Source organism: Trichoderma harzianum (assembly GCF_003025095.1).
Source record: "Trichoderma harzianum CBS 226.95 unplaced genomic scaffold M431scaffold_5, whole genome shotgun sequence".
NCBI classification, from domain to species: domain Eukaryota; kingdom Fungi; phylum Ascomycota; class Sordariomycetes; order Hypocreales; family Hypocreaceae; genus Trichoderma; species Trichoderma harzianum.
In genome coordinates this window covers 1,690,226-1,714,425 of record NW_020209253.1, presented here as the reverse complement: position 1 = coordinate 1,714,425, position 24,200 = coordinate 1,690,226, and the positions used below count along the sequence as shown (strand labels likewise).

Sequence of the window (24,200 nt, the reverse complement as noted above, 5' to 3'; positions counted from 1 at the left end):
GATCCTCGGATGAGTTGAATGAGGAGGATGTGGCGATGATGGAGAATTTGAAGATTAGAAGCCGGATGGTGGTTATATCTCTCCAAGTTGCAAGCTCCGTGAGCGTGGCCTTGCGCATTCCTGGTACCCGGAAAGTACATCGAAGGGGCCGTGGCGGCTGTTAGATCGGGACTCGGCAGACCATATACCTATGCCGAGCTACGGAGATACAAGAAGTCATGAATAAAGTAATAAATTTGAGAGACCGAGCAAAACTCATATGCAATGCTATATAGTTATGCAAATCGTTCGAATTTGATCTCTTTAATGAAGTTCTCTTCATCAAATCATTGCCGTATATGTGTATACCCTTATCATATTGCGTCTCCCAACATTGTACCTGTCGCTTCCTCCTTTCCTGCCCTGTGGTTGATGATGGCGGGGTTTAGGTCCGGGCCACGGAGCACTTGCGCCGATAAGACGGATAGCCCTCTTTGCAGCCATGGCCAATAGCAGCGCGCAAATGCAGCCTGTGCTAAATCGCTTTGACGCTCAGCTTCCGGATAAGGCTTTCCAACAACGGCACATGTCGACATTGCGAGGGTCTAATTTGCTGATACACAACCTCTGGGTCGTGGGACGTGCGCATCTAGGTAAGAAGACCAGCTGAGCTGAAAGGGGGCTCGGCAATTTTCTGCTGCTACCGAGGCGAGGTACAATTCCCCGGATCTTCCATACAAAAGACACTGGAAAGCCAAGCAGCAAAGATCTTACCTATTTATGTCTACCGGGTGGCAGTAGGAGCAGGACGCGCACCAGGAAGCCGGGCCCTTCCGAAGGCCATCAGCCGCCGTGCATGACTTGTGTGTGGGGGAGCATTCTAAACCCCGCCATCGGGGTGCATTGGGGCCGTCTTGTCTCTGCCCTACTACCTCCCACTAGCAACAGCAACAGAATAGGCACATATATATCAGTGAAGAAGAAGAAAATGACTCTCGTCAATGGGTTTCAAAGAAAGTTGGTATACAGAATCTACCATATGATTATTAGCAGTGACTTGATGGGTGGTATGCAATATATAAGAGGCGGGTAGCTTTCCCGGTATCTGAAGATGGACTCGATGATGGTATGAAAATGCCTCTAGTTCAGAATGCCGAATCACAGGCATCTTTACGTAAATCCAGACAAGAACTACATTACTTTACGTACTAAAGTATCATGCTAAATAAGCATATACTACGCTACCTATCAACGAGCTGCGGAGATCAATATACATGAGATTGAATGGCATCAATCCCGAATTATATCCAACTTATACGGAATCCCGCCATCGGGAAATACCAAGGTCGAATAGGTATAATAAATCGTAATGATTAACCCAGGACAGACACTTCTCTGGAAGCTCTACTCCAATTCCTGACGTGAATATTTCTAGCGTATGCAAGTCAAAGTACTTTGCATTCCTGTAGGGCAAAAACTACCACGTACTATCTACTGTAGGCTCGAGGTCATCGTCTCGTCTCGTCTCATCAGACTAACGCACTGCTAGTGTCGCGTGTTCTCGTCCAGTTTTCGTGACCCTTGGCCGCTAAAACTGCACCACTGGACAGGGTCTCTGCTAGCGCCAGGTGGGACTGTCGCTTATAGCCGGCGACACTCAGCCCATGAAATGGCCTGCCCGCCGCTAAAGATTTGGAAAAAATTCCCCTCCAGAGTGACGCTCCGATCTTCCTCCGCTAAGCACAACGACAATCGCATCTGTGCTCGGCCGCCTCTCTGCCACGGAATCCCTTCAGCATTGCAATTGATTGATCCAGGTTGAACTGCCAATTTGACAAGATGGCCGAGCCAAAGCCCCTTCCCTTCCAATACCAGTTTGCCGCAGGTACGCTCAGATACGGCGCAGTTCGCTCCCAATTCTACTTGATAGCAGTTGATGGCTGACAATACATTCAGGCGCAATTGCGGGCGTCTCGGAGGTGCGATATGACCCCGTTACTCTTGACGGAAACCTCAGCTAACGATTCCTCCTGTTTTCGAATAGATTCTGGTCATGTACGTTGCGCGACATCCTTTACGCTCACCAGCCTGAATAGCCATACTTACAAATCGCCGGGCAGGTATCCTTTGGACGTCGTGAAGACTAGAGTTCAGCTGCAGACCGGCACGGGTTCAGGTGCCGAAGCATACAATGGCATGCTTGACTGCTTCAAGAAGATTATCAAGCATGAAGGGTAGGTCACTTTCTTCGCTTCTATTGCTCCGCTTCTGTCATCTCCTTTGAAGTTCCAATCTCACAGAGGCGCAGGTTCTCACGCCTCTACCGCGGCATCTCCGCTCCGATTCTGATGGAAGCCCCCAAGCGAGCCACCAAGTTTGCTGCCAACGATGAGTGGGGCAAGGTCTACCGCAAGATGTTTGGCGTCGAGAAGATGAACCAGTCATTGTCAGTCCTCACCGGTGCTACCGCAGGTGCCACCGAATCCTTCGTTGTCGTTCCATTCGAGCTGGTCAAGATCCGTCTGCAAGACAAGGCGTCTGCTGGAAAATACAACGGCATGGTGGATTGCGTTCTCAAGATTGTCAAGAACGAGGGCCCCCTCACCCTTTACCAAGGTCTTGAGAGCACAATGTGGCGACACATTCTCTGGAACGCCGGCTACTTTGGTTGTATCTTCCAGGTCCGTCAAATGCTTCCCAAGGCTGAGACTGGCAGCGGCAAGATGGGCAACGACTTGATCTCTGGTGCTATCGGTGGAACCGTGGGAACCATTCTCAACACTCCCCTGGACGTCGTCAAGAGCAGAATTCAGAATACTCCCAAGGTGCCCGGTCAGATTCCCAAGTACAACTGGGCTTTCCCCTCTGTGGTGACTGTTTTCAGGGAAGAAGGTTTCGCCGCTTTATACAAGGGCTTCTTGCCCAAGGTGAGCCTTTCTTGTTCGTTTATGGATATCCTACATTTACTAACCTCTGCTAGGTTCTCCGTCTCGGACCTGGAGGTGGTATTCTTCTGGTCGTTTTCACCACCGTCATGGACACTTTCCGCAAGTGGCAATCATAGAAACAGATTACGGTATTGGGAAAACAGCGTTAGAGAAACTGGTAGGGTCATCGGATGGCCCGCAACGTCGACTTGTCACACTATGCTTAGAGAACTGGACGCTCGGCATTTAGACGATTTCTTCTTGGATTAGATAGGTACTATCTCTCCATTGTTTTGTTTTGTTTTTCAACCTAGACGATGGCTGCGGCAGGTTTATGGGGCTTATAAACAGGCGGTTCCAGCGTTTCAATCGTCAAAAGCGGCAACGAGTACAGTCACAAGATTCTTAGAAGTATAGACGCTTCAACATAAACTATTTATTCCTTAATCTCCATCATCGTCCCAAACGTGCTTTCGATAACGGCAGATGGCCAGATGTTCATTTTATTCATCCTGACAGCTGCTCAAGGTCATGTAGCATGCTTCTCCAACCACTCCATACGACACCTGCTTGCCAGCCTTCAGGATATCTATAATAGTGCACGTTCATCGCCTCTTCTCCTGCTCTTTGCAGCCTTTTCACCGCTTCAAGGCAGAATCATTGAAGCACCACGTGATTCAAAATCACCTATATAGTCCCAACTCTTCTCTTCCTCTGCTCTTCCATCTCTTCCTCCCACCACCCTTTATCTCTTCTTCCCACCTCTTTTTATCTCTTCCTCTCACCACTTCTCTCCTACGTTTCCTGCACATCACTCAGCTTTCTACTTGCTCTTCCTTGCCTTCCAAGCTACTGCCGGCGATCAGTAGAGCGTTCTCTTGTTCCAGTCTTGAGCACAGTCACTATGGATGACAATTCAGATGACGATGATGATCATCTTTCAACCATCAACCTTACTCCTTCTGAAGCCAATACTGGCGCTTCAGACGAGTATGGCCTCTCACATGATGAGGATGATGATCCTCTAGGTAAGCATGATCAACCTCCACAAGATGATACTCTGTTAGTACGATTCTGATATGTTGGCATATGCACCAGCTGCAGCAAATGCTGCCGATGACGACCCATCTGGCGCTCCCGAAGACGAAGACGAATATTCACTCACCGACTCTGACGCAGAAGAAGCACACGCGTTCCGCCATGCTGCCGCAGAATATCGATGGCGCTTCAATCGTGTCCATCACAAATCACGGGAGCGAAAGAGAGCAATAGAAGAACTAAACGCGAGGATTATAGACCTGGAAGCAAGAAATCGGCGGCTTAATGAGAGAATTGTAAGACTTAGCCAACCGAGGGACACACTGAGGAAAACTCAAGTGGTGCGTAGCCTCAGGAAGTTTGAAAACCTCAAGCGTCTTTGCTCCTTAACTAACCAGTGAAGCAGACTTGGCCAGATCGCATTGGCAGTGAGAGCTGGGAAACAATCTACAAGCTCTCGTGCTTGGAGGGAAATGCTTCGCCTAAACTCACAAAACTTCATCCGGATCTAAATCTGAGAAGGCCTACGAACAGAGAGCTACAAGCAGATCTATTGCAGGACGACCCCTCAGAGCATCAGAGGCCGCGGCCTTCTGATATGCTTGCGGGCAAGACGCCTGGGGGCAACGTACTTAGGGGAAAGCTGCCTACGAAAATACCTGATGAGATACAATTCCAGATTCTACGACATTTCTTCGACTTTCGAGGCAAGGTGGTCCATGCCATATCCCGCCTAGACCCGCATCATCCGTTAGATGAAGCGCCCATGAATCTCAATCAAAGGCCAAGCTACCTCCATCGCCTACACGTGGGAAGGACTCCGGTAAGCATTCAATTTGCGCCTGATCCTAACGTATTTCTAGCTCCTCTGTTGGTCTGCAAGAGATGGCATTTCTGGGGCAGCCACATATTCTATGGCCAAAATACGTTTGCTTTTTCTTCTTTGGGCGAATAGGGTCGCTTTGCCAAAGGTATTAGAGCAAATGTTCAACGGCTGCAGCATATTGAGATTTTCTGGCAAGGGTCGCAGCATCTCACCTTTGAGATCAATGACCGCGGGAAATATACATCACGCCGCACATTCGCGCTCGTGTGGCTTCCGGAGGCCATTCGCCTCAAGACTCTTGGTGTCTACGTTCAAGAGTCCAATGAGGAGTATATGCGTCGCCAACATGAACCGAGGGGCATAGTCGAGCACATGAAGTGCAAAATGCAAATACACCCGAACTTCAGAGGCTTCCGATCACTACGCACGATACAAGGCATGGACTATGTTTATAGCCTCCGAGGCCTAGACCAAGCTGAATTCTGGGATTTCGACCGGTGGCTTCATACAAAAGAGAGGAGGCGACCAGTGCGAGACTGGCACTTTGTAAAGGACGTGAACAACTCTGTCCGGAGGCCTAAAGAAGCCGGTGATCGTTGTAAATCACAGTTGAGGAATCTCTTTCCATCACTCAATTCGTTTGAGCCATCAGATGCAGATTGGGATATTCTGCTCAGAGGTCTCGGGGTAGTAGAGGAGAACTCTCCGGAAGACTCGAGTTCGGATTCTGACCCCGACTCTGGTTCTGACCCCGATTCTGGTTCTGATTCTGATTCTGACTCTGGTTCGAACCCTCGCCAAAGTCGTCCTCCGAGCTCTGGTCCGGATTCAGGTTCTGATGAGAGCTCAGATGATGACGGCGACGATGATGCCCCATCACAGGCAAATCCGTGGCATAATATGGGGGACAACTCAACCAACACCGAAGAAGACGGTGGCCCTTCTACAGGGGACTCGCAAGCGAACGATCTGCTCAACAATTTCCACTTGCTTCGCTTGATGGCCATTGACGGTGACGGTGACCAGGAGAGCGATGATGGATCCGCCACTGTTGTGCCAGATGACCGATCAGTCTCTGGGCATCAAGTCATTGACCTTACGGAGGATGAAGATAATGAAGATCAGCCAAACCAAGAGCTTGACCAAGAACTTGACCAGGGGCTTAACCAGGAGCTCGTCCAGGAGCTCGTCCAGGAGCTCGACCATGAGATCGACCATGAGATTGACCATGAGATTGACCATGAGCTTGACCATGAGCTCGATCAAGAGCTTGATCAAGATATAGCGTCTTCTGAGCAAGGCTCAACCAATGGGAATGTAGAGGGCAGCCTCTTTGTTGACGATGATGGATACGCCCCGTCATATACAGAATCACACACACGAAGCACGCAGGGCAATAGAAGCACGGGAGGTTGTGGGCGCGATTCTGATGATCCTGACGGTTCCGACGGTTCAAACATTTCCCCCCCACGGACCGCAGAAAGCGAAGCAAGTTTATTCGTCGGCTCCGCACCTTCGTATATATATCGAACAGCATCGTCGTCGACGACTAGACGACAAAGCGAGAGAAACGATATATGGATTGACCTCACGGAAGAAGATCCGACTGACCAATTCCTCCCCGAAAAATCGACTGCGTCTTCAGACTCTCGTAAACGCGACCATCTTAAGCTCGAAAAGGACGAGGAAGACGAAGGCGATGGTGGCGCTCCGGGAGGCGCGAAGAGGCTTTGCACGTAGAAAGGAAAGGCGCAGGCAAAATGAAAGTGAGTGAGTGGTCGGTCAGGGTTAAGAAGGACAGGGACAGCATCTCGAAGAAGGATGTCTAATTTGGGTTCCAATCCATAGAATTTCGCTTTCCCGCTAGCTTTATTTAGCTGATATCTGCGACTATCTACAGTACCGTACATGTACAGAAAACGGAATCCAATCCAATCTCAGTTTATTCTTTGGGCCTCTGCAGCCACCGAAATCCCCCGAGTGTAGATACATCCAATGTTAATCCTCCGTAGGTGCAGGGTATTGCTGCATGCAACTAGAAGTGAGGTGTGCCCGGCCCACAGCGGTGACAGTGATGACCTCACAGGTGCCGGCGTACTCCGGACCTATTTTCCTGGAGTGCTGCAGCTCCCAATTAGAGACGCGCAATCCGGCCGAATCGGAATTGCCTTGTACATACAGGACGCTGTGCCTTGGATGGAAGCCCCGGTTGATGCACTGGAATCACGCATGGAACCACAGAGATTTTAATGCTCAATGCTTGATGTAGGGTAAGCGCTGGGCTGACGGGCTTGCGACCCGGATCTGCCTTTGTCTAGGAGTATTTCCCTCAAGTCGTTGCGTGGCTGGAGATGGGCGCCCGGCGCGTGACGTAAGGTACCAGAACGAGGCATGCAGACTGGGCGTCACAATCGGCTGACAAAAAGACGACAGGGCAATTCGGGCTTCGGCGTGCTCGGATATTTTTGTCGACCCTGCCTGGGGACTGGGGAACTTTTAACCTCGTCCCTCCTCCTCTCCCCTAACGTAATCAAGCAGGGAGCGTACGTAAACTGACTCAAGCTAGCTGGAAACAAGGCGAGGCGAACCGACTGATAGACTTGTCAAAGCCCATCTCGCTTTGTCGGACAAGCCTCTTCTTCCATCCCACGACTCTTACTCTACTCGACATCTCACCCGCCTCTTTGCGCCGCGCAAATCTGGCTTCATCACCGCTTGCACGCCAAAACTCTCTCTCTCTCTGTTCGCGTGTATTGCGTCTCCCCTTTGTTAAGCGCCACAGCTGTTGCGACCAGCCGCCCCACGCCAAGCACCTCCCAGGTACACCAAAGCGTTGCAGCCGCCGAGTTCGAGTGGCGATTCGATTCACCTTTGTGAGGCTCGTCAGCGTCTGCGTCTTGCGTGTCTGCAGCCGTTTGCTCAAGGTTCACGCTCGCAGCGTCTCGCGGCTGAATTTGCTGCCCACCCCGGACAGCCGCTTCGATCAATCTCATTTCTCTTCTCTCCTATCTTATCCTGCTTGCTAGCTGCGACCAACCCCCATCAGCTTCTCGCGCGCCAATCATCCGGCTCTTTTCCTCCCTCTTCTTTTCTTTTTCCTACTCTTCCAGCTGTGAATAGTACAGATCGCCCATCATGTCAAAGGTTATGCGCAGCGTGAAAAACGTGACCAAGGGTTACTCTCATGCCCAGGTCAAAGTCCGAGATGGTTTGTCACCGCCCGGAATTGCCGCTCATCGGCGTAGTCAGCGATGCTAATGGCAGCTTCTTTTCACAGCGACGAGCAATGATCCATGGGGTCCGACCGGCACGCAGATGAGCGAGATTGCCCAAATGACCTTCAACACGTATGTCACGCTCTGAACAAGCTGGGACCATAGCGTCAAACTAACCTTGAGCCCGATTGCAGGTCCACCGAATTCTACGACATAATGGATATGCTTGACAAGAGGCTCAATGACAAGGGAAAGAATTGGCGCCACGTTCTCAAGGCGTTGAAGGTCCTCGACTACTGTCTCCACGAGGGCTCTGAGCTCGTTGTCACTTGGGCGCGCCAGAGCATCTACATCATCAAGACACTGCGAGAGTTCCAGTACATTGACGAGGAAGGCCGCGACGTCGGTCAGAATGGTAAGTTGATGCATGCCTTCTTCCGGTTGGCCGTTATTAACCCGGTGCGCAGTCCGTGTCGCGGCAAAGGAATTGACCGCGCTTATCCTGAATGACGAGCGATTGCGAGCGGAGCGAAGCGACCGGAAGTCCTGGAAGTCGCGCGTCATGGGCCTAGACTCTGATTTCGGCCCGCAGTATGCTGGGCAGTCCGAGCAGTCCCAGAGACGCCAGCCTCGGTCAGAACGGAGAGCTCCAAATGAAGAAGACGACACTGAGTATCGCCTTGCTATTGAAGCTAGCAAATACCAGGAGGAGGAGGACAGGAAACGAAGGCAGACTCGTTCCGGTGGTGAGAATGATGATGATCTCGCAAAGGCCATCAAACTGAGCCAGGAGGAGGAAGAGAGAAGACGTCGTGAACTAGAAGACTCCAACGCCCATTCTCTATTTGACGATGACACTCCCACAACATCCCAGCCACAACACACGGGATTCAACCAGGGCTACCAACAAGGCAACGCTGTGGATTTCTGGGCCAACCCAATTGACCAGCAGGCTCAACAGCTCCCCCAGCAGACGGGCTATCTAGGAAACGCTTATACTGGATACCAGCAGCCACAGCAGCAGCAGCCGCAGCAAACTGGCTGGCAACCCAACTACAACGTCGCTTTCGGTGTTGATTCAGTCCTCCCGGTGCCTACAGGTAACCTGCTTGCTCAACAGCAGCAACAGCAGCAGCAACAATACCTCCAGCAGCAGCAGCAGTTTGCCCAACAGCAGCACTTGCAGCCTTCTCAGGCTCTGGATTTGGCTATCCAGCCTGGAAGCAACAATCCTTGGGCAACCAACAACCAGCTACAGCAGCAGTCTATTCAACCTACACCGACCGGTTCCAACAACCCCTTTGCCCAGAACAGGCCGCAATCAGCTAGACCTGCGACGTCTTCTCTTAGCCCTCTGCCAGAGCAGAAGACTCTGTCCAACTTCAACCAGCCCCAGTTCTCACTGCAGCAGCAGCAGCAGCTGCAGCAGAAGCCTGCTTTCAGCCAACCCCAGAGAGAACTCAGTGAGCACGAGATGAAGCTGAACGCTTTGCTGGCCTCTGGAGACGGTATGGATACATACGGAAACACGGGAGACTTGCGAATTCCTTCACAGCACACTGCTCCCGGAACCTTCATCAATAGCGCTGGCGCCGGTCTTGGTCGCCTCAACCCAGAAGCCACCGGCAACAACCCTTTCCTACGACAGCAGTTTACTGGTCTGCCCAGCATCACCTACGGTGGCCAACCTCAGGTGAACAGCAATCCATTTGGAGCCCAGCAGCGACAGCAACCAGGCCAACCGCAAGATTTAATCCAGTTTTAAGGCGAAGAAGTTGAAAAACAAAAAAATGGGCTAATTTTTATATACCAAAGACGGGACTGACGGATTTCCATTGCTCTTGACGCTCTTTCTAATACCGCCATTTTTCTCTTTTGTTCCTGTTCATGGACTTATTATACCTCGCCTTTTTCTTTTAAAGGTGAAAGTCTCTATTCCCTGTTGCAACGGCTTTCTCGGCATCGTACCAATTTGTTTCTTGACTTTGCTAGGGGAAGGGGATTAAGATTCTACTCGTTTGGGTGGCTGAGATGGAATTAAACGGGATATCTCTTTTTTGTTTTCTTTTTTCTTCCTACGATCCATGTGGTATGTTAATTAGACAACGCGCCTCTGGAATTCAAAATTGTAGATCTGAATTCGACCTTGTTCATATTTGTCCAAGCTTTCCATCTCGTGAATGCTAGCATAGGTATCTCGTAGCACTTATTCTAGCCCTGGAGCCGAAAGCAACTCCTGCTGCCATTGCCTCGTTATACATAATCCTAAACAAGTAAAAAAAAAAAAAAAAAGCAACAAAACTACCGATACGCCATCTCCAAAAAAAAGATATACTTTGTGAGCATGTGCGCATTATATGTGATCCATTGTCCTCGACTATAACTTTGCAACATTCCGAAATCGTGTGCTCCTTGGGGCGGATCGACCAGCTTTCAATGCGTCCCGGCAAAGGCGGGTCGTAGTCGTCGAGAAGGTAGGCCATATCTTCGACGGCGAAACAGCTCTGTGCCGGGATATTGAAGGCTTTTATTGCCGGGGCTGGAACAGCCTCTCCCCTGGAGCTGTCGTCGTAAAACATCTTTCTGGCTTCTCTTGATGCCCAACTAGCCAGCCTCCTCCATCATCTGTATGAACTCTTCGAGATTCACCCCGCCCTTGCCGTCGTGGTCGAGATGCTCTATCATGGTCTGGATCTCTTCATCCGTCATTGTGCGTTCTTCCTTGATGTCTTGAGCTAGATGCCTCATGTCTTCGACCGAGATGATGCCGTCCTGGTCGTAGTCGAACATGTTGAATACTTTGATAGCCTCCTCACGAGGGTCTCGTCGGGCAATGAGCTTTGCGGCGCATAGTCGGAACTGGTCGGGGTAGATGAGAAGGCGGTTGACTGGACAGCTGTGAGGGTCTCGCCAGTCGGGCGGTACTGTGCCGTAGTTTTCTAGTTCTCTGCAGTATTCGGGTTTGGGCATGTCGAAGCCGAGCGCAGCGAGCGAGTGTTTGAATTCGTAGCTATTCAGCCATCCTTTCTTCTTCATATCCATCAAGTCGAACTAAGGGACATTGCTAATGTGAGAAGTCTGGGACGGGGCTCCAAGACATATTTGTGGCCAAACTTACGACTTCATCAATGTGTTCGCGATCCTCGTCAGCAATGGTGCCGTAATCCTCGTTTGAAGACACCTGCGGCGCGGGGGGATTCCGTGGCTGCGCATGCTGGTTGGACCCTCCTGCTATTGATCGTCCTGGAAAAGGGCGAGGCGTGTGAGAGTTCATGCCAGGCAGATAGTCCGGGTTGTATGTCGTGAAGCAAGTGAGCGAGCGTGAATGCGTGAATGCGTGAGTGCGAGTTGCGTATCCAAAGAGGATTGGGCTTTTTTTTTTTCTCAGAAGCTTATACTGCCAACAGGGGAACCAAAAGGCGGCGCATGGGGGGGAAAGGTCCAGCCCTTAAATGATGGCGTAAGGAGGACAGGAAAATGAGTACAGCTGTGGAATGTGTCTTATAACAGGAATAAAGAAATGAATGAAAAGAGAGGTCTGTAGCTATGGGCACAAGCACTGAAAAGTCGAATGCTTTTGGGTCGTTATTTTGCCGGCTTAGCGGGCGAGGGATGCGACGCGACGGAGCTTGACGCGCCAACAGCTACAGGCGGTTGCGCTCGCGATGCAGCGGCTTTAGGCCTAAACAACAGCCACTGGATTACCTATCAGTTGAGGGGGAGAGCTGCTGCAGAAGGGCCACAAGGGTTACACCTGACCAAGGTTCCTCCGTAGGCAGTGGCCCAGGCACCCGCAACCTGCCTGCCTGGTAGAGCAATTGGCGGCGCTGATTGGCCCGCGTTAGTCAGCACAGCGAATTGGGCCAATGGGAGGGGAAAGTTCTTGTCTGAGGCACCAACATCAGTCAGCCTAGCGGGCAGCAGCAGCGACACGAAAAAAAAAGCTGAGCTGACCAAAGAAAGGGCCGGCTTTTGCTTTGACCTGAACTTTTGCCTCTTCCCGTCTGCTGCCACCAAAGCTCAACGGGTGACCATCTTTGCCAGAGGTATAAAGGGCCATTTACGCCTTTTGCACCGCACATCTCTGGTCTTTGTTCAGCAAGTTTTCTTCTCGTTTTTCTTCTCTAGTCTCTCATTCGGTCATTGCGCCTCTCCTTGTCCCTGCTGCGGCGCCTATTCGTCGCGGCTCTCAGTTCTTTGTCAGAACGGCGTCAGACAGAGCAGATAATCCCGTCTATCGACCTGAACGCGACTTTTCGCTTATCGCCCCATCACCTCGCAGCTGGGAATGATTAACCTGAGCGGGCGCTGCTACCACTAATCTACACGCCCATCGCATATGCGCGCTTTCTCCCGCGATTCTCGATTTGTTTTCCGTGGCCGATTCTGATCGCGCCCTCTCGAGTCCCTCTTCGCGAAGCACAACACACTTTACCACAACAAAGCATCGTCTGCGGATAGCTTCCAACAACTACTCACTCCCTCCGAATACCGCGATACACGGACGCCCATCATGTCGTTCGGCGGCGGATTTGGGGGCGGTTTCGGCTCAAACACCAACCAGCAGTCCTCGGGCGGGTTTGGTGGCTTCGGGGCCAACAATAACACCACTCCATCAGGTACATTCACATCACGACCTCGACCAGGCGTTACACACCAATCACTAACCATAACCCACACAGGCTTCGGCTCCAACACTGGAGGCTTTGGTGCATCTCCCAGCACCGGCGGCGGCATGTTTGGCAACAACGCTACTTCAGGCGGCTTCGGCTCAACACCTGGTAAGTTGGTTCTCATATTCTCACGAAAGGGCAAAGGGCACAGGGTATTTTATCTACTGCTCTTCCATTCTCAATAATTTTCATCTCCACCTCCGCGCCTCTTCCAATTCTGACAAGACTCTAGGCGGCTTTGGATCAAACACGGGCGGCTTTGGCAGCAAGCCTGCTTTCGGCTCGACCCCTACTACTACTCCTGCTTCAGGTGGTCTTTTTGGAGCCTCCAGCACCCCTAGCAGCACCGGTACGGGCTTTGGTGGGTTTGGATCAAACACCAACACTACCACCCCCTCTGCGTTTGGCAGTAACACCACTGGTGGCGGCCTATTCGGCAATGCTAATAAACCAGCAGGCGGTTTCGGAACTGCGAACACGGGTGGCTCTCTGTTTGGCGCCGGCAACACTAACACCACTTCCAACACGGGCACGGGCTTTGGCAACTTTGGTTCGACCAATACCTTGGGCGGCGCCACTGGCGATCCTCCCGGCACGGCTGTCACTCCTTTCCAAGCCTTTACCGAAAAAGAGCCCAACAACAGCACCAACCTGTCCAACGCCTTCCAGAACATCTTGTTCCAGGATCCATATAAGAAGTGGTCTGCTGATGAGCTGAGATTGGCGGATTACGTCCAAGGCAGACGACACGGCAACCCCAGCGGTGCTGGAGCTTTTGGAGTCAACTCGGGCTTCGGCGGCGGCTTCGGCAATCAGACGAATACCCCCTCGACTGGCGGCTTCGGAGCGACAAACACAGGCGGAGGATTGTTTGGATCAGGCAATACTGCCAGTAACACAACCTCTGGCTTCGGCGGCGGCTTTGGTGCACAGAATACCCCTGCTGCTAGCAACACTGCTGGTGGCCTCTTTGGCAACACCAATAAGCCAAGCGGAGGCCTTTTTGGAAACACTCAGCAGAACCAAACCGGGGGAGGTCTGTTCGGAAGCGGCGCCACCAACACTGCGACGACTGGTGGTTTTGGTCAGCCAAACACCCAGAGTGGTGGGCTCTTCGGCGCAACAAACAATGCTGCGGCCAACACAGGCGGAGGCTTGTTTGGCAATACTGCTCAGAAACCCGCAGGCACTGGATTCAGCTTCGGTAACACTGCAAATACGGCGGCACCTTCGGGCTTTGGGTCGCAAAGCAACGCTTTTGGCTCGAATACCAATACCGCGACTGGTGGCGGTCTCTTTGGCAACAACGCCGCCAGCGCACAGCCTGCCGGAGGTCTCTTCGGGAACAACGCCCAGCAGCAGCAGCCGAATACCTCTGGAGGCTTGTTTGGTCAGGCACAAACCCAACAGTCTGGAGGTTTATTTGGCAACACTCAGCAGAAGCCGGCTACTGGTGGGCTTTTTGGCTCCACGCCTGCCGCTGCCAGCACAGGTGGCGGCCTTTTCGGAGGCAATACAGCTCAGCAGCAGGGAACGACAGGACTCGGAGGCATGAATACTGGAGGCCTTTTTGGAGCTAAGCCAGCTGCAACAGGTGGCCTTTTTGGCTCTGCGCCTGCCGCTGCTAGCACAGGTGGTGGCCTTTTTGGCGGTGCCAACACGACCCAGCAAGCTGCTGGCACCGGCCTCTTTGGTTCAGCCGCGAATCAGCAGAAGCCTGGCCTCTTTGGATCTACGCCCGCGGCGACGGGTACGGGAATGTTCGGTGGCGGTGCAGCGGGAACTCAAGGCGGCATCTTCAGCAATGCTGGTGCCCAACAGCAGCAGAGTATAGGCCTCGGCGGTTCCTTGCTAGGAGCTTCTCAAGCAGTTAACAACGCGCCACAAGGTCTCACTGCCAACTTGAGCGACGTGTCGGCATATGGCTCACCGTCGTTGTTCTCCGGAATTAGTGGAGGCGACGTCCCTAACCCTGGTCCACTCGCGGTGCCCCTGAGCGGACAGCCGAAGCCCAAGAGACCGTCCATCTTCCCCATGTACAAGTTTACACCTGCGGCATCGGGCCGTTTTGGCACGCCTCAAAAGAGAGGGTTCGGTTTTTCTTACAGCAGCTATGGGTCTCCTGGAGGAGCAAACCCTGCAGGTCTCTCTGGCACTCCCAGCACTCTGGGCCGTAACTTACTCGGCGCCAGCAGCAGCGGAACCGCCCTTAGCAAGAGCATATCGTCAAGCAATCTGCGCCGTACCGTCAATGCTGACGACAGTATTCTCCTACCTGGCGCCTTCTCGAACACTAACAACACGCGCTGGTATGGAAGCACGGGCTCGAAGAAGCTGGTTATCAACCGCGAACTAAGAAGCGACCTCTTCGCTACGCCGAACAAGGATGGGCGGAATGGCGATAACGGAACCGGCCCACGAAAACTAGCTAAGCGCGTTAGTTTTGATACCAATGTAGATGGCGAAGATTCTACCCCTGTGCGAGCACTACCGGCTCCAGGCGATGTACCAGAAACTCCTGGCGAGGATACTCCCCGATCGGACAAGTCTACTCCCACCACAAACGGACTTTGGACTCCCGAAATGGAGCAGGTTAAGGGCAAGGGCAAGGACAAGGAATTGACCATTGTTCAAGAGGAAGACAGTGCTACCCCCGAGCCCCAGGCCAACGGTTTCGACAATGCTCCAGGAAAATACTGGATGGACCCTTCGCGAGAGGACATTCAGAATATGAATAGAATTCAGCGACAACGGATTGACAACTTCACTGTTGGCCGAGAAAATGTCGGTCACATTACCTTCAAGATCCCTGTGGATATCAGTGGTATCGATTTGGATGAGCTTTGCGGCGGTATTATCCAGCTGGAACCTCGATCTGCAACCGTCTACCCCATTGCGGCGAAGAAGCCTCCTGTCGGAAAGGGGCTGAATGTGCCTGCCAGGATAACATTGGAACAATCTTGGCCTCGCGGTGGTCGAGACAAGAGAGTCGCCAGCGACCCCAAGCGCTTCAACAAGCACATTGAGCGGCTTAAGCGCATCGTCGACACCACTTATGAAAGCTACGATGTGGACACGGGAGTTTGGGTCTTTTCCGTGGAACATTTCACAACCTACGGACTAGACGATTCCGATGAAGAGACTGAGTTTGACACCACTCTCGACCTTCCTACTGCTGCCCCATTGTCCAACGTCGCACCGCCGGCGGCTTTCCGTCCGTCACAGGATGATGAGATGATGGATTTTCCTCAATCGCACATGCTACCTGGCGCATTCGATGACCAGGAGAAGCTGTTTGCGACCGAGTTCCCTGGGCGACAGTCTTTTTTAGGGGCTAGCTCCGCGGACTCTGCCACACATGATGTCAAATTGTCGCTGGAAAACGAAATGACCGGTGACGACATCGCAGAGTATGATATGTCCGAGGATGAAGACATGACGAGGTCTTCTGTCGGACAGCATCTCGCCGCGGAGCATGACGATGCCTCGTCCGAGGGTGGCCAGGATGTTAAGCGCTCGACCGCAACTCCTGGCGGCATTCTCAGAGCCAGAATGAGAGCGATGAAGGATTCAGCTGGCCCCGTGAAGCTTGAAGTCGCAGATGGCGACGATTGGATGGAAATGTTGAGAAAGACGGTCAGCCCGATGAAGCGGGACCGCCATCTACTAAGGGAAGTGGCTGGTCCTACCTCTAAGCAGGGAAAGACAGTCACATTTGATCTCGATGATGAATCGGATTTTCGAAAGTCGTCCATTTGGGGCAGGAGCATGAGCAGGCCCGACAGGAAGAATGGAGCTGCGACTGGTGCTCAGATTGGTATGGATCAAGGACGTGGATTTGCCACGAGTATCGACTTGATGAATTCCTTGTTTGAGAAGCCAAAGCCAAAGCCGACACGCCAGGAGTTTAACGCTTCTCAGTCCGCCAAAGGTTTTCCCAAGGTCGGTACCCTCATTGTTTCGTGACTTGACATCCCCTTTTCTTTTCTCGTTGAGATTGATAATACTTTTTTTTGGGCTGGGTGGAGGCCCCCTGTGTATTTAACCAAATAATGAATAGAATGCTAAAATATCATGTGTCCATTATAGTTCCCGTACGAAAGACAGGCTAAGACCGCCACAGCTGAAGAAGACGAGCGCGCCTTTCACAGCGCCTCGAGGCCAACCTGGGGGCCGGATGAGACGCTTGTCTTGGTTCGGTCCTTGGATGGCTCACACTCGCGTCGGTCAATACGTGATGCCTCAGATATCCTGACGTATCAGCGGTCTAGTATACAGACCGACGAGCAGGATATCCGCCTAGCTACGTTCGCTGCTGAAGTAAGAGGCGTCGTGTAATGTGGACTGATAAAAAGCATTGACTAACATGGGTTTCAGCCATCGAAGAAGTATCTCGCCTCCCAGGATGTTGTAACCGAGATCGATGTTGTTGAAGGAGTGCCACAGGCCAGCCTTCATGTTACAAGTCTCAAGAGCCTGTATCAGCCTAAATATACGAATGATGCAGCTAGCATCCATGAGAAGCAGGTGTGGGAGCTCGCAAGCATCCTGTTCGACAATCTCGACAACCAAAATTCGATGGAGGAGGAACATTTGGCGCGAAGAAATAAGCTGTCCCAATTCTGGTCCGATTTGGTCGAACAAGCCTCATCGACAGGCATTGGCCTAGCAGCCTCCAGTGAAGAAAAGGCGCTCGCATGTCTTGCTGGTCACCGAATCCCAGAAGCCTGCAAACACCTCTTGGACGGCAAAAACTTCCGCCTTGCAACTCTGGTCCCCCTGATCGGCACTAGTGATGTCGCCAAGAGGGAAATGAGAGAGCAGGTGAAGTCGTGGCTGGATTCGAAGATACTGTCCGAGTTTTCCGAGGCCATCCGTACCATTTACGAGCTCTTGGGTGGAAATGTCTGTGTCTGCGAGGGTTTGAAGGGTGTGCCCAACGAGGATCGAGTTGATTCTTTTGTCATCTCAAAGCACTTTGGTTTGGACTGGAGACAATCTTTCGGCCTGCGATTGTGGTATGCCATTTCGAACCATGATGACTTGTCCGCTGCCGTTGAAAAGTTCAAGGACGACATTGATCAAGACAAGGAAGACTTGCCTCGCCCTTGGTACGTTGAGCAGGGCATCGCACCTCTTTGGGATGACGCCAAGATCGATACCCGTCAAGATCTGTTATGGGGCCTTTTGCAGCTGTATGCTGATCAAGATGCCGACTTGGAGGCTGTCCTTCGTCCGGAGAACTCGCAGCTATCCCCTCTTGAGGCAAGACTTCGATGGCAACTGGGCATCGCCCTGACATCCACTGGAAAGGTCTCGTATGGCGCAAACGGGGTTGAGAAGGCTGATGCTGCTACTCTTGCATATGCTGCCCAACTTACCCGAGCAGGCGAGTGGCTCGAAGCTGCTTTCGTATTGCTACACCTCCACCACACAGCAGCACGCAAAAAGGCACTTCAAGAACACCTCTGCCAGCACGCCAACTTGATTGGATCTGAGTCGGATGCCAACTTTGTCATGCTCACCGAGAAGTATCGCATCCCGGCTGCTTGGATCTGGGAAGCTCTTGCGCTGTATATGCGTTGCGTGAAGAAAGATTCCGTGGCTGAAATGCAGTGCCTTTTGCGAGCGGGATCGCACGTTGAAGCCCATCGCATCTTGGTTCAGCATGTTGCTCCGCAGGCCATTATTGAGCGTGATTACGCCGGCTTGTTGTCCCTCATCTCGCAGTTCCAAGATCGCCAACAGGGCATCACAGAATGGACCCAAGGTGGCGAGATTTATGGCCACTTCCTCCAGCTGATCGAATGCCGTGGCAAGGGAGAAATGGTCCCCCCTGCATTGCTGGACAGGCTCCTTGCTGGTTTGAACGCGATGAAGGATATTGGAGTTGAAAACAACATCACGCGATACGCTGCTATCTCCGACATGGCAGACGAGACTGCTAGAGAAATTGTAAAGTTGACACGACAGAAACAGGTATGTGGTTCTTCCATTGGAAAAATATCCTTTTGACCATCTTCCACTAACTTGATTGCAGGATATGGAACTTCGATCCAGAATTTTGAGCCTTCCACTTACACAAGATCGACTGCTTGCATACTCGGTTGACCTGAGTCTGGACCGTTACAGAGAGGTGATGTCGCATTAAGGGCTTGGAAATGAGACCAGACGAGATGAGATGAAATGGACAGGGCTCGGAAATATCTGCTGCATTGGGTTTTCTTTTTATGTATTCACTGTTTTCTTTTTATTCCTCCATTGAAAAGACGAAGGAGATGCGCACACTGGGAGGGGAAGAGATTAGCTAGTATCATGAGTGGAAGGACAGGGAAAGGAAAGCAAGAGCCAATCAAGGGCTGCATTAGTAGTGTAGTATAATAGCTGTTCTATTTAGATTGATGCGATTTTGCCATCGCGTGTAATGAAGATGCGGATGCAGTTCAAAATCATGTCGGTTGTATAAGTGAGACACCACTTAGACCCAACGCCAAATCTTCGGCCAGGAACAAAATCTTGCTCTTGCAAAATAAAATTTCAATACAATATTACATCCTATGAATCTTCCATCTTCCATCTCTCTTTGAAAAAGCCATGTCGAAGCCCAAAAACTGGCCTGCAACACTCCCCTATCTCAAGGCCCCTCTCTACGGCAAAGATATTTCCCCCTCACACATCCAATTCCTCCGCACAAAACCCCCCAATGAGAGCAGCGCCATCGACCAAGTTCCCATAGCACCAGCCTCGTCGCCCGCAACGGAAACTCCATGCCCGCGCGTCAAGATCCAGGCCATCACAGATCGTAATCATCCCGCATACGGCCAGTTCGGACTATTCGCGGCGCAGAACATTGCGCCGGGGGAGCTGATACTGGCGTACCTTGGAAGGCTGCACGGAAGGGCTACGACGAGCGAGGAGAGCGATTACGATCTTTGGCTGGATCGGGAGATGGATGTAGCGGTGGACGCGGCGGGGGAAGGGAATGAGGGGAGGTTTGTGAATGATTATCGGGGGATTGAGGGTAAGGAGAGGGCGAATGCGAGGTTTGGGAATGTGTTTTGTGAGAGATGGGGGGAGGTTTGCGTGGGAGTTTGGGCGGTGGGAGGAGGGAAGGCGAAAGATGATGGGAAGAAGAAGATGAAGAAGAAGAGTGAAGGGGGGATTAAGAAGGGGGAGGAGATACTGGTGAGTTATGGGAAGGGATTTTGGGAGGAGAGGAGGAAAGATGGCGATGGCGATGGTGATGGTGGAGGGGAGAAGTGGGCAAGCAGAGGTTACTAGAGAAATATAGACATAATAGCAGTTACTAGGGAAATGTAAATATAGCAGCCACTCTCTTTATAGACGTACGATTTAACTCGTGTGTTCGAAAGCTTCTTAGTCTTGGGCTTTCTGTCCTCCGCTTGGTAGGAGGTGAATCACATTGTTACAAGATATATAGATCATAGAATGCTTTGCTTGGTTTACGTTACAGAGTCTCATACTCTACAGCTTCAAATCATCCTCACGTACAAGACACATGATAATAATAATACTAAAAGGTATACCCCCCGGTGTTCCGTGGCGCCACCCAACCAGCCCTTACGCCGGCCCCCTTCCCAACGATACCGGCAAAGAGCAATTAAAAACAAATAACAACAAGTTTAATAAGATACAACAAAGGGCAAGAATCAAGTTTTGATATCCCTTTCCAACGCCCTACGCATGCTGAGCAGTCCCAAAAAAACAAAGAGAGAGAGAGCCAAAAAAGAACATCCCCCGTGAATTGCAGTCGGCAGTTTCACTATTCGTCTTCGCCCTCAGCATCCACATCCAATTCTTCTTCTTCTTCGTCTCTCCCGTTGATCCCTTGGTCGGATGCCGCCGCTGCCTGGCCGCCCAGCTGTACGACGCTTAGCACAAATCCGTTGCTCGACGGTTGAGGAGTCATGACTCGAACTTCGTCCTTAGCAGGCTCTTCGTCGCCCAAAGATGTGGAAACGCTGTGATCGCCATCTGTGACCAAGTCTGCTCCAAGAGCTGCCCTGTCCCTCCATCCAGGGGGTAATCCCGGCCCGCTGTCTGCATTGCCGTAGTCCGACTTCTTCGTCCCCTTAGGCCACCTGCCAGGACCACGACCAGTGCCGCCGGTCCTTCTCCTAGATCCGCTGCTTCTAGGGCGGCTGGCAGTAGGTCGCCGGCTGCTTCCCCCAGCCCTTTTCGGGCGTGGTCGAGAGCTGCTGCCGCCACCCGAGCTGCGAGGCACCAATGGTCTGCTCACGCTCTGTCGCGAGCGGTCGGCACGGCGGCTACCGGCTACAGGTGGGAAAACCTCAAAGCGGTGTGGTGGTATATCGCGATACGGCGTCATCCAATCTGGTTCTGAATCCACGTCATCCATGGCTTCGTCTTGCGGTTCTGCGTTTTCTTTATCTTCAGGAGCCATCTTCTCCTCGATCGACAAGATTGGTGTGAATCCGGGGTTGCTATTACTTGAATCACCCGTCTCCGATGCAGAACCAATTCTCGACTGAGGCCCATCGTTCATTTCACCGTCCATCATAATGGAATGGTTTTCTCCCGATATGCCGTTAGCGCCCTCTTCAAGCTTAGCCTCATCGTCTTCCCGAGGGGCAATCGTATTGATAGGCGGGCCAAGTTCAAAGTTGACAGCATTGCTGCGACCCATCACGTATGGCGTCCACGCAAGAGCCTCGGGCTTCAGCTGCACATAACCTTTGGATTCCCATTTGGCCACATACTGTCGGCAGTACTCTAGATCGATCCGGAAGGCATACACTTTTGTCTGTGGATCCCGCACCAGCGCTCGAAGGCCTTCTAAAGCGGCAATCACGTCGTCTGGTGTCATGCCCGTATCATCTGATATTTGCCTGATACTCAGCCCGTTTTGCTTGTGCTGATCGTCCTTTAACGTCTCGATGAAGTATCGGCAGAGCCGTAGACGCCAGTAGTTTCTATAGGAGACAAGGCCCATATCGGAGAGCGGCTTCTCCGGAGACCCCGTCTTCTCTTCCACTTTGGTAAGGAGATATGAGAAATCAATGAGTAGGTTGCCGTATCCCTTTCTCTGGTGAATAGGCAAGGTTAAAATGCATGAGACGTTGTTTTGGCTGCTCGCGCGCTTCTCCTTGGAGAAGTAGCCGACAAAATGGTAGCCGCAGTCATCGTACTCACACAAGACGTAAAACAAGAATGGTTCCACGTCGTAATACAGTGTCTTAGACCCTAGGAAAAGCTTTGCCAAAAGACACAGATTTTGGCAGTAGACTGGGTTCTTGCGGCCGTCAACTTCAAACACCGACACCGATCCATGTCGATAAATCTCGTCGCCCGGAGGATGCTTCGCAGCGCATTTCAGCTTATGACGCCACGCCACGTAGTCCGAGTTCATGTATTTTAGGCAGAACTCGCATATGTACAGCACACGGTTCCTGCTGTACTCGGCTGGATATGGTGCTGCGTACCACGTATCGATCTCCCAGCCGCCAAACTCGATGCACTCTATCTGGCTGGCATTATCGCTTGACTTCTTCGACTTGCGGATAGGCATGTCCACCTCTGCCTGCATTGCCAGCACACGTGCTCTCCATTCATCCTCTGCACGCTGCTTGGCTTGGTCAAATCGTCTCCGATCGTCAGGCTGCGGGAGCGTCTTTGATGTGTCTGCTTCCGCTTCTGTCAAGATACCACCGTAGGGCTTGCCCTTCATATCTTCGGTTTCTTTATCGAATAAGGAGTAGAAAGGTGTTGAATAGGAATCAGTGGTGAAGGGCGTCAGGAATGCGGCAGGCGGTGCCGTAACGGCTGCAGAGTTGGGGCGCACAGCTGATGGTGCGACTGGAGTCCGTGGTGGCCGCGTGCTTGCTCCAGAACGTCTCCGTTCTCTTCGTCTGCGTGAAAGTATCTCTTTGAGATTCCCCGGCCGCACGCGCATCGTCACGACAAGAGACACTCGTGACTTCTTTTCGATGACGACGAGAGATGGGCGAGCAACTTTTAGTCGAACCGCACGGGAGCTCCCCCTCGTTTGCTCCGCTGATTTACTATCAGTGTCTTCATTACCCGATGCCGCGTCTGTTGAGAGACCCCGCCGGCGTCTCCGCAGGGCAATTGTGGCTTCTTCAGGCTCTGCAGACGAAGTCTTTCTCTTCCGCAGTAGACGAGGCTCGTCCGAGGCTTCTGCATGGGCTGCGGGGTCGTTGAGGTTGGGTTCTGCCTCTGCGCCATCTTGCATGTGATGTCTAGGAGAGAGTTCAGGAGGGGCATCAGAGAGCTGCGACTCAGGCCTAGTTTCGTCGTCAACGCTGGCCCCCCTCTCTCGTTCTTCGGGCTCTTCCTCCTCCTGGTCAGAGTCGCTATTATCACACTCTGGACATTTCCAACGTTTTGCAGCTGGACCTGAGTCAGTGACATGTTTTCAGGGACCGGTTTGACAATGACTTACTGTTCTGTTCGCTCATCGCCGCCGCATCTCGTGCGCATTGCTGGTGAGCTGAGGTACGTTAGCCAAGCCTGTATTGACATCTTGCAGCTTCTCCAGAACCCACCATTTTCGTTACATCTGGAGCACGTCAGGAATGCCTCGAAATCCTCGCTCGGGTCGTTTTCTTCATCTTGTTTACAAAACATGCAGACGTTTGAAGGGCCGGTCTCTGATTCGTCATCCTCTTCCACCTCTCCAGCATCTTCCCAAGCGGGCTCCTCGTCAGAATCATCCTCAGCATTACTGAGTGGTTCTGAAACATCACTCTCCGCATCTTCATCGTCCTCGTCCTCATCATCCGTATCCCCTGGCTTAATCTTGACGGCACCAACCCCTTCATCACCGTCTTCCTCACCATCCGCATCTTCGTCTTCTTCGTCTTCCTCTTCGTCGTCGTCATCGTTATCGTCGTCGTTCATTTGGAAGGGGCGGCCGTTGCTGACCACAATCTGCTGATCCACAACAATCTCGGTATAATCTTCTCCCTCCGCATCTTGATCCATTTCCTCGTCGATCTCCTCTCCAGAAGCGTCACGATCACTCAGCTCGTCGCCGTCATCCTCTTCGTCCACTTCCATGCCGTCAGTGCCCCTTATCGTAGTCTGGGCAAAGACTGTGCTCATAGTCCTCTCCTTTGTAGCTGCCGGTGTAAACACATCCTCGCCAGCCGTATCTGCCGTCTCGTATTCAGCGTCTTCGGAGAGCATGACGCTCTGCTGCAGCTCCTCCTCCATCGACTGCGCACTCGTCATGGTTATCGCTGCTTAATGGAACTCTCGGAGTGCAGATGTGGCTCTGACGATGGCATATCGATCGAGACTCGGCGTTTGCGATCTGGACTCGGGTGGCATGTGTGGCGCTCTCTCGATAGGCTTCGTGAAGCAGAAAGTGACTAATTGCTGCTGTTTCCAGGTAAGCCATATGGAATCACCCAACTGGATGCATAGATCCTACCTAAAAAAGTGCATGTTGCCACAGCGGTTTTCTGTTGACTGCTGCTGGAAGCAATGCGACAACAAATCACTACAGTCGCGTTCTCCAAGCTTGCCCCAAAGTCGC

General features: G+C 52.1%; 7 protein-coding genes across 7 annotated transcripts; 5 read left to right on the top strand and 2 right to left on the bottom strand.

Moving 5' to 3' along the window:
• Positions 1–1,697: 1,697 nt before the first annotated feature.
• On the top strand, positions 1,698–3,349 carry M431DRAFT_507539 (hypothetical protein). The gene is made up of 6 exons (XM_024918981.1): positions 1,698–1,864; positions 1,936–1,958; positions 2,024–2,034; positions 2,100–2,213; positions 2,288–2,906; positions 2,960–3,349. The coding sequence occupies exons 1-6, from the start codon at positions 1,819–1,821 to the stop codon at positions 3,041–3,043; spliced, it is 897 nt and encodes a 298-aa protein (XP_024775551.1). The 5' UTR covers positions 1,698–1,818; the 3' UTR covers positions 3,044–3,349.
• On the top strand, positions 3,339–6,659 carry M431DRAFT_16171 (hypothetical protein). The gene is made up of 4 exons (XM_024912992.1): positions 3,339–3,934; positions 4,005–4,285; positions 4,351–4,767; positions 4,900–6,659. The coding sequence occupies exons 1-4, from the start codon at positions 3,811–3,813 to the stop codon at positions 6,508–6,510; spliced, it is 2,433 nt and encodes an 810-aa protein (XP_024775550.1). The 5' UTR covers positions 3,339–3,810; the 3' UTR covers positions 6,511–6,659.
• A 1,246-nt stretch (positions 6,660–7,905) lies between these two features.
• On the top strand, positions 7,906–9,750 carry M431DRAFT_82219 (hypothetical protein; the record flags this gene model as incomplete). Its single annotated transcript, XM_024923135.1, has 4 exons — positions 7,906–7,978; positions 8,048–8,117; positions 8,180–8,400; positions 8,453–9,750. The coding sequence occupies 4 exons, from the start codon at positions 7,906–7,908 to the stop codon at positions 9,748–9,750; spliced, it is 1,662 nt and encodes a 553-aa protein (XP_024775549.1).
• An 839-nt stretch (positions 9,751–10,589) lies between these two features.
• On the bottom strand, positions 10,590–11,259 carry M431DRAFT_494312 (hypothetical protein; the record flags this gene model as incomplete). The annotated part of the gene is made up of 2 exons (XM_024917239.1): positions 10,590–11,036; positions 11,104–11,259. The coding sequence occupies 2 exons, from the start codon at positions 11,257–11,259 to the stop codon at positions 10,590–10,592; spliced, it is 603 nt and encodes a 200-aa protein (XP_024775548.1).
• Positions 11,260–12,498: 1,239 nt separating this feature from the next.
• M431DRAFT_494311 (hypothetical protein) lies at positions 12,499–18,809 on the top strand (the record flags this gene model as incomplete). The annotated part of the gene is made up of 6 exons (XM_024917238.1): positions 12,499–12,604; positions 12,668–12,766; positions 12,891–16,600; positions 16,748–16,978; positions 17,036–18,637; positions 18,699–18,809. The coding sequence occupies 6 exons, from the start codon at positions 12,499–12,501 to the stop codon at positions 18,807–18,809; spliced, it is 5,859 nt and encodes a 1,952-aa protein (XP_024775547.1).
• A 396-nt stretch (positions 18,810–19,205) lies between these two features.
• On the top strand, positions 19,206–20,000 carry M431DRAFT_507533 (hypothetical protein). Its single transcript, XM_024918980.1, has one exon. It carries the CDS (start codon positions 19,253–19,255, stop codon positions 19,937–19,939), a length of 687 nt encoding a protein of 228 aa, XP_024775546.1. The 5' UTR covers positions 19,206–19,252; the 3' UTR covers positions 19,940–20,000.
• Positions 20,001–20,043: 43 nt separating this feature from the next.
• M431DRAFT_16167 (hypothetical protein) lies at positions 20,044–24,200 on the bottom strand. The gene is made up of 4 exons (XM_024912991.1): positions 24,096–24,200; positions 23,206–24,043; positions 23,103–23,150; positions 20,044–23,050 (listed from the first exon to the last, which is right to left on the bottom strand). Exons 2-4 carry the CDS (start codon positions 23,891–23,893, stop codon positions 20,442–20,444), a joined length of 3,345 nt encoding a protein of 1,114 aa, XP_024775545.1. The 5' UTR covers positions 23,894–24,043; positions 24,096–24,200; the 3' UTR covers positions 20,044–20,441.